Source organism: Monoraphidium neglectum (genome assembly GCF_000611645.1).
Source record: "Monoraphidium neglectum strain SAG 48.87 unplaced genomic scaffold scaffold02781, whole genome shotgun sequence".
NCBI classification, from domain to species: domain Eukaryota; kingdom Viridiplantae; phylum Chlorophyta; class Chlorophyceae; order Sphaeropleales; family Selenastraceae; genus Monoraphidium; species Monoraphidium neglectum.
The window spans coordinates 1-8,114 of record NW_014010847.1 but is presented as its reverse complement, the minus strand read 5'-3'; the positions used below and the strand labels follow the sequence as shown (position 1 = coordinate 8,114).

General features: G+C 65.5%; 3 protein-coding genes across 3 annotated transcripts; all 3 read left to right on the top strand.

Annotated features, from left to right (window-relative positions):
- Positions 1 to 283: 283 nt before the first annotated feature.
- Positions 284 to 584, top strand: MNEG_11520 (hypothetical protein; the record flags this gene model as incomplete). Its single annotated transcript, XM_014040010.1, has 1 exon — positions 284 to 584. A coding segment is annotated over one exon (301 nt), but the record flags the coding sequence as incomplete, so codon positions are not given.
- Positions 585 to 2,151: 1,567 nt separating this feature from the next.
- On the top strand, positions 2,152 to 5,337 carry MNEG_11519 (hypothetical protein; the record flags this gene model as incomplete). The annotated part of the gene is made up of 7 exons (XM_014040009.1): positions 2,152 to 2,167; positions 2,947 to 3,073; positions 3,391 to 3,484; positions 3,781 to 4,097; positions 4,301 to 4,409; positions 4,696 to 4,911; positions 5,230 to 5,337. The coding sequence occupies 7 exons, from the start codon at positions 2,152 to 2,154 to the stop codon at positions 5,335 to 5,337; spliced, it is 987 nt and encodes a 328-aa protein (XP_013895463.1).
- A 1,219-nt stretch (positions 5,338 to 6,556) lies between these two features.
- Positions 6,557 to 7,675, top strand: MNEG_11518 (hypothetical protein; the record flags this gene model as incomplete). The annotated part of the gene is made up of 5 exons (XM_014040008.1): positions 6,557 to 6,621; positions 6,764 to 6,857; positions 7,071 to 7,208; positions 7,427 to 7,546; positions 7,595 to 7,675. 5 exons carry the CDS (start codon positions 6,557 to 6,559, stop codon positions 7,673 to 7,675), a joined length of 498 nt encoding a protein of 165 aa, XP_013895462.1.
- Positions 7,676 to 8,114: the final 439 nt, after the last annotated feature.

The following is an 8,114-nucleotide window of genomic DNA, read 5'->3' as shown; positions in this document are numbered from 1 at the left end:
GTTGAGGGTGGGGCCGCCGGCGCCGTTCCTTACTTTGAGCTATGGCTACCTGCCTCTGGTTTGGTGAGCATGTTCAACCCTTCACCATCGCACTTCTGCAGTGGATGCCCCGCTCTGCCGCCCGTGCAGCTCCATCATCGCGCATCATCACCATGCCTGCATCCCCCACAAACAGCATCCGGCAACGAGTGCCCCCAGGCGAACACCCCAACCCATCCCTCGTCACCCGCCCCCGGTCACCCGTGCCGCGTCACCCGCCCGCGTCACCCGCGCGCGTCACCAGGGCGGCCACCCTCGCCCACTACGAGCAGTACTTCATGGAGGAGGCTGGTGACATCCTGCCCGCTGCCGCAAAAACCGTGCACCTCGACCAATTTGCAGCCGCCCTCCCCATTATTGAGGCAGACCCGGCCGTCGTCGCTTTTGTCCAGGGGGTGACCCTCCTCGCGGGCGCCGGCCTGAGCCTCGTGCTGACGAGGCGCCTCGCGCAGAAGCCGTGGGCGAGCGTCGCGCCGCAGTGCGCGGCGGTGGCGCTTTTCACGGCGGAGCTGTGGCACGTCATCATCGGCACCCCGGTCAGGTGACGCGGTGACGCGGCAGGCGTCACTGCTGATGATGTCACCATGGGGACCGCGGGAAGGCGCGTCGTCCAAGGTCAAGGTCATGCGGGGCCACTGCGTGCAGGGAGGGTGGGCCATGCCCCAAGCCTGCGCCAGGGAGCGGCGCTTCAGCGCATGCAACAGCCCCCCGTTTGGGGGTTGAACTGGGGTCTGAAGTTTTGGGCGATCTGCGCTTGCAGGATCTAGGGACTCAAACAATTGGTACTTTCTGATGTGCAGCACACTTTGGGCTGGTCCGGTTGCGCCCTGCACCGATTAGTTTCAAAGGCCTGATTCGGGCTGCAGCTGTGTCCGCAGGCGCGGCGCGTGCCGCGAGGGCGCTGCTTGCACGCGCCGCGGTCAAGCTGCCCTGCTCGGCCTGTTTTGTCGGGGCGTCCCGCTTTCTGATGGGAAGCTGCGCCTCCCTTCCGTTGATGGGGGCGTTTTTGAATGGGGGCGTTTTTTTGTTGTCCACGACACCAGGGGTTCACCACAGCGCCGCACGCGACGTCGTCCTCATGAGCAGCACGGTGCACGCGCCACGACAGGACTCATGCATGAAGCCATTGTGTGACGCAGAGCTCGGGACGCCGTCGGCCACGCCCCGATCAAATCCGTCTAGCGCACCCCTCCAATCCCCTTCTACAGGCATCACAGCGCATAGGGTTGCGCCTGCTGGGAGTCCACGGCCTGAATCTTGCCAGGCCTGCATGCGGCGCGCACACATTGGGAGCGCCGCACGCCGCTGTAGATCATACCACGTCTGCTGGTGCTTCCCTGCCCCTATGGCGCGCAGCCCACCGCTGGCATTGCAACGCCCCATTCGCACCGCATCAATGCATGCCGTGGCAGCCATCCCTCCGAACCTTGTAAAGCGCTGCCCGGATGTTGCTGGCTGCATGGGTAACCATTCAAACGGGGGCCCGACAGCTGGGCCGCACTGCTCGCGTACATGCGGCCGCACCAGCCGCGGGCCCCTCCAGTGCCGTTTGCCCCCACAGGCGCCTGCGGCGCAGAGCGTCCAGCCCTTTTCGTTTCTCTGACAGGGCTTTGGAGGGCCCGTTTCTCGCAGCAGCGCTGCGGTTACATGCGCGGGGCGTGCGGTTACACGTAGACGCCGGTCCAAAGCAGCAGGAACAGCACCCCGAGACCGAGCAGCACCGACGCCTGGATGCCGAGCAGCAGCTCCTGGCTGGCCTTGCGCGTGTGGCGGTTTGTGGAGGCCTCGTATAAGAAGAATCCGGCGGATGCAAAAAGCCCGGCGCCCAGCAGCACCGTAGCCAGCGAGGGGTATCTGCGGCCGGCGGAGGGCAGGAGGCCGGGCGGGGGTTGCAGGCAGGTTGGGCAGGGGGCTGGGCAGGTCGCGTCCTTGACGCTGGTTGGGCTGCAGCGGCGCGAGCCGAGGCCGCTGCAGGGTGCCGTGTCGTGGCAGCTGCAGCGATTTGCGATCACCGAGGTGATGGGTGCGCGGCAGGATGGGGCTGGCCTATCTTGGATGTGCGCGTCGGGCGGGGACGCGTGCGGCGGGCGCCGCGGCAGCATCGAGGCAGCAATGGGGGCACCCACAGGTAGATCGGGACTGGACTGTGTACAGGCGCTCCCCGTTCCATTCTGCCGCCGCTGCTGCTGCTGTTGTTGCTGTTGCTGTCCCGCTGATCGCGATGATGTTGCAGATCACTTCGAACTAGACAACGTTCAACAACCGTGTGTACCGCAGGAGATACAATACAATAGTTTGCTACAGATACGCTCCACTATTCCGCGATATTATCAACATCACTCACAAAACAAGTCGGTTAGATCATAGCACCTGACCACCGTGGCAGCTGCACCGGAGATGGCGCTCCCTCGCCAGCCCCGTGCACTGCTTCTGCCGCTTCTGGCAACCCTCGTGCTGCTAGCCGCGCCTGTTGGCACGCATGCCGCAGGCGGCGGCGCCGCAGACAACATCGCCAGCGTGCGGGCCTGGGTGGAGCGCATCGGTGTGCTGTCGCAGCGCTACCCCATCGAGACAGGCCTACTGGCTGTCATAGGCATATACCTTGCCACAGTGATCGCGGGACGGCGGGAGAACCTGAGGCTGGCCCAAGAGTGGTCCGACACCTTTTGCGGTGCGAGCCGCATGGCAACAGCTGCTTTTGAGTCCGGCTGTCGCACGGGCCACCCTTGGGCCTCCCCCGGGTGCGCACCCCCCCACACACTGCAGGCTACGCACGTGTGACAGCGCGGCCGCCGCGCTGCCGCGGCCGCCGCGCGCCTGCCAGCCCGCAGCCCCTCCCGCTCACAACGCCCCCCTGCCAGCAACGCCGCCTTCCCGCCGGCCCTCGCCCCCGCGACTGCCGCCCAGGCCCTGACAGCCTCTTCGAGCAGCAGTTCTCTGCCCACGGTGCCATCGGGGATGTCAACCGCAAGAATGACCCGCTCTGGTGGCGGGAGGGGCCGTGCACCTTCAAAATCTGGGCCACTGGCCGCCGGTGAGCTGGCCGTGCGGCCGCCGCTCCGCCGTAAATGCACTGCTGCGGCGCAGCCCTGCCCACGGCTGTCCGCCCCACCCCCGGCCTCGTTGGCTCGGTGCGGCCCCAGGGGCCCTTCCTGGACCCCCTTGACGGCCTCGAACCAGAGTGTTCATACCCTCGGCTCATGCCGCAGCCAGCCCCTTCTGCCAATCACATGGGGGCATCCACACGGCCTCCCGCATCCTGCCGGATGCTGGCCCCACCCATCGTGCCGCTCCCTCCCCACTCATATACACGCCCTCACGCCCCTGTCCCCCTGCCATTGTCCCTGGCAGCTTCTGCTCCGGCATGCTGGTGCTCATTGAGACGCCGCCGCTTCACGACCTTACTAAGCGCATCGTCCCCCGCGCCTCCAGCGCCCGCGTTGATGTGGGTGGCGCGCGGGCCTGCATGTTGCAGTGGTGGTGTCGTGGGGGCTCGTCGCTCTGTTTCCGAGGGCTGAGTCACGGCTGGCCTGGCCGCCACATCAGCGTCATCCCGTGAGAAGCCGGGCCACGCGATGCTGCTGACAACACCTTGGGCACCTTGCCACTGCTCTGGTCACAAAGAGTAAAGTGTGACCATTGTACGAGCACAGTCACAACTGTGCGTCCACACACACACACACACACGCGCGCGCGCGCGCGCGCACCACACACAAATGCACACGCTCATACACACCGCAGATCGAGGTCGTCATGCGCGAAGGCGCCATGGCCCCCATGGTCCTCGCCACCGCCCCCCTCAAGGGCATCAAGGCCCTACTCAAAACCAACGCCGACGTCAGGGACTTTACTAAGCGCGTCGAGATCCCGAAGGACCGCCTCCCCCTGTGGCCCACCGGCGCCGCCGCGGGCGGCGCGGGCGGCGGCGCCGGCGGCGGCTGGGGCGGGAGGGAGCTGGCGGTCATGTCGGAGAGCCAGGGGCTGTTTTTCGATCTGTTCGGGGACGCCCGGGTCCAGCAGCTGATCGCGCGGGACGCGGGGGTGGCGAAGCACCTCAAGTGAGTGGAAGGGCGCTTGGGACGCCCCTGCCGAGGGCCGGAGTTTGGGCGCGCCGCCGGCGCGGAGGCAGCACGCGCGACACGGCTCATGGCTGCCCTGGCGATGCAAGTGCGCCCCGGCCCCTCATACAGCAATTGCGGGCGATGCTGCGGCCCCTTCACTTGGCGTCTCCCGCGGGGTCCGTTGCATCCTCGACTTCCAGGCAGATCATATTCTCGACAGAGGGCAGCCTGGGCAAGCCTGACCGCAAGCTCTTCTTCTCAATGGGTCTGCCGCCGCCGGGCCAGATGGAGGAGCTGCGCGGCATCCTGGTGCGTGCCTGCAGGGGCAGGAGGGTGAGGCTGCTGGCGTCAGGGGCTGAGCATAGCGCGCCAAGGCCAAGCAAGACAGCTGAGGGAACGGAAGGGAGGCGGGCGGAAGAGCCTGCGCCCGAAACGGCCCTGTTTCCAGTGCATCTGTCAATGTGTTGAGGCCTTTGGACATGCTTGCATGGTGCGCGCGGGTCTGCTTGTGCGCGATCCTGATGGCACCCCCTTCCATCACGCCTGACAGCGAGCCCCCTCTCGTCCCCTTGTTTCTCGAACCCTGCACCGCCAGCACCTCGTGCTGCTGTTGACAGACATAGTTGGGTCCTACAAGCTGGGCGCCGACGCCGCATCGAAGGCCGCCGCATTGCGCCAGAAGGTCTCAGCCGCGCGCGAGGAGCGCAAGGGCAAGGAGGAGGCGGGCGCCGGCGGCGGCGGCGGCGGGGCGCAGCAGGAGCGGCAGATGGCGGCGATGATGCGTCGGATGGACAAGCTGCAGGAGGAGCGGGTGCGGGGCCGGGGTGGTTCTGAACTTGTTGGCTCTTGAGGCGCCCGGTCCGTGCTGCCTGGGGTGATGGTGGTCGTCTGTTGGATGAGCGCGCTTATGTGTGTGCGTGTGCATGTGCACGCGCGCGCGCGTGTGTGTGTGTGTGTGCGGGTGTGTGCGCGCACATGCATGCTCACACTTTTTGACTGTGTGCAGGAGCAAGTTGTATGCAGCTACCAGGGACCGTGCTGCCACCGGCTCGCCCCACACGAGTGCCCGACGCAGCGGCCCCCCACTGCCGCGCCCTCACCCCTGACCCCGTGCCGCCGCACCACCCAGGACAAGGCGAGGCGGCAGGGCCCCAAGGCGCTCGAGAAGTTTGAGGAGCGCCTCCGCAAGCAGCAGATGAAGAAGCAGATGAAAAAGTCTACGGTAAAAATGGGATGAGCCGCACCCAGCTTGGACGGCGCCGGGCCAGGGGTGGGGCGGCGGTGGCGGGCGAATGCGAGGGGCTGCCTGCAAAAGTGGGCGCCCGGCGGGCGTCGCCCTGTCTCCGGCGCGGCGACGGCCGCGCGCAGTTCGCGGCCTTGCGCATATCGATGTGCATGCTTGTGGCACCACCATATGTCCAGTCTTGCTTCTTTTGTGAGCGGTGCAGCTACGTCAATGATTCCGAGCTAGAGATCCTGCCACTGCCTCTCTCTCATACGGCATGTTTTGATAGCCTTTTCAGCAGGCTGCAGCAGGGGTGGCAGCAGGTTGCATCTGCATGCGGGCCCGCGCCAGCTTCTTGCATGCGAGCATTGCCCATTCCAGGCTGCCGCGTGCCGCCGCGCCGCCTGCGCCCCCTGCAAGGCCCGCGGGCGTGATTTTGGATGATCTTGTAACGTGCCAACGTCCGTGGGCACCTGCTCGACGCGACCTTAGCTGTTGTAAGCCAGACCAGATTTGGCATGAATCAGAAGGTGCCGGCTGACAGGCCAAGAACCCGCCCGTTATGGGGCTCTCGCACCGCAGGCACTGGACCGACGCTGTGTGGCCAGCATGCCAAGCGCGCCGCGTGACTCTCGTCATCCTCCTGCCGTTTCAGACCCCTTCTCACCCTTGCACCTGCAGGGGGCGTTGTGGCTTCGCGACAAGTCCCCTATTGTTGGAGCGCGCGTGCAGTGGTTGAAAATTTTGGGAGGGCAGGTGGGTCGGTGCTTGACCAGACCGCATTAAGATGCTGTGAGTTGCATTCAAAATCTGGAACTCAACCGTGTTGAGGTACAGAGTGGCCTGAGTGGCTGGCGTGGCCGCTGGCTCAACCATGGTGCCGAGCAAGCGCCACTCAGTGCGCCGCGAGTGCAGTCCACGAGGGGCGTGGACCACACCAGTACTGACTGCCTCCAAGCTTCTGCTGCTGTCATTATTGTCTTTTTGATTAATAAACGAGTTGTAGGGTATAATATTGGCTTGACGACGCCCCGCGAGGAGGTTCAGAGTTGCCGGTTGGGTTCGACCCTCAACTTCACATGCGGGAATCAAACCAGGTGATAAAGGCCCTTCAAGGATTTAACTCTTTCATGATAAGCAATTGGACCACATCCATTGTCAACTAGCTGATCACCCAGCTCGTCCACTTTCGTCCAACCCCCGGCCGAGCAGGCCGGGTGTGTATCGCACAATGGCGGCGATCAAATGCGCGGTGGTGTTTATGCTGGCATGCCTGGTTGCGGGAGCAGCGGCCAGGTGAGGCGCACGGTTGGTTGATATGGGGAACCTCGCTCTTGGCGCGAGCTGTGCTCGCCACACGCGATCGCCCCGTGTGGCCCTGTAACATGGTTTGAGCACGTATTAGATTCTGATTGGTGCCGGTTCACCGCGCCCGCAGGCCCGTAAGGGAGAGCAGCAACTACGGCCGCCGCCTCCTTGGCGACATCTTTGCGTCTGGCAAAGGCGACCTGTTCCCCTTCCTGTTTGGAAAGGTGCGCACTGCCGTTTTCAGGTTTATGTGCTCTGTTTTTGGGCCTGCAGGGGCGTGATGTGTCAGTCAAGGTGGCCGCGGACAACTCACGGTGTGACTGCTGGCCAATGACCCTCACTGCGCACCGCGCGCATAATCACATCGCCACGCCTTCATCGAACACGACGCCACCCTGGCCGCCCCCCCCTCCTTGCCGCATCACCCACCCCTCCAGGGACCCTTTTCCGCGCCTGCTGGCCCGTCTGCGCCCAACAGTGCCTTCGCCCCGCCGTTCTTCACCACCCCCATCGCACACCACCCCTTTGGACTCGACCCCTTCACAATCCCGCTGCCCCCCTTCGGCGGTAGCCAGGTGCGCACTGCTCGCGCGCGGTGCGACCAATCCGTTGGGCCCAAATCGCAGCGGCGCGCGTGTGGCAACGCTGGGCCCTTACCACGTGCTCCGTCCAGATCCTCCTGAAAATCAGGATCTGCCCAAATAGCTCCTTTGGGCACAAACCAGCCCGCGCGCGCCGCGGCCGGCCACCTGACGGTGCCTGTCAACGCCCACCACCCTCCCCCGCTGCGCAGCCCCCGGCCGGCCCCGGGGCGGCCCCGGCGCCGGTCCAGTGCAGCGACCCCATTCAGGATGAGATTGATGCCAAGCTGCACTCCTCCAACCCCAAGATCCAGCTGCTGGGCAAGGGCAAGGTGCGCCCATTGCCTGCACACATGCCGCGCCCGCCGTCGCGGTCGCAGCGCCAGGCCCCGCGCGAGCGCGGCCAGAGGAGCGAGCGGAGGGCGCGCGCTCGGCGGGCCGGGGAGCGGCCGACAGGGTGATGGCCGCCAGCGCCCCCCTCAACGCGCGCAGCGCTGCTCCAGCGGGGCCGCCCTGCGTCCCTGTCTGGTTCGTGCATGGCACCCCTGCATGTCCCCTTCGCACTGGCACTTTCGAAACAGATTGGGTTGCTAGCCTCAAGAGTCATTATCTTGAAATCGCAATAACTATATAACCAATCACAAAACCACCCCACCTCCTGTAGGGGCTGATCTACAGCGTGTTCCCGTTCAAGCCCACGCCTTGCGCGACACCGCAGCCAACGCCCAGCCCTGTGGCATCTCCCGGGACATCCCCCGCGCCCCAGCCGTCGCCTGAGACATCCCCCATCCCTCAGCCGTCGCCTGAGACATCCCCCATCCCCCAGCCGTCGCCTGAGACATCTCCTGCCCCGCAGCCGTCGCCTGAGACATCCCCCATCCCCCAGCCGTCGCCTGAGAC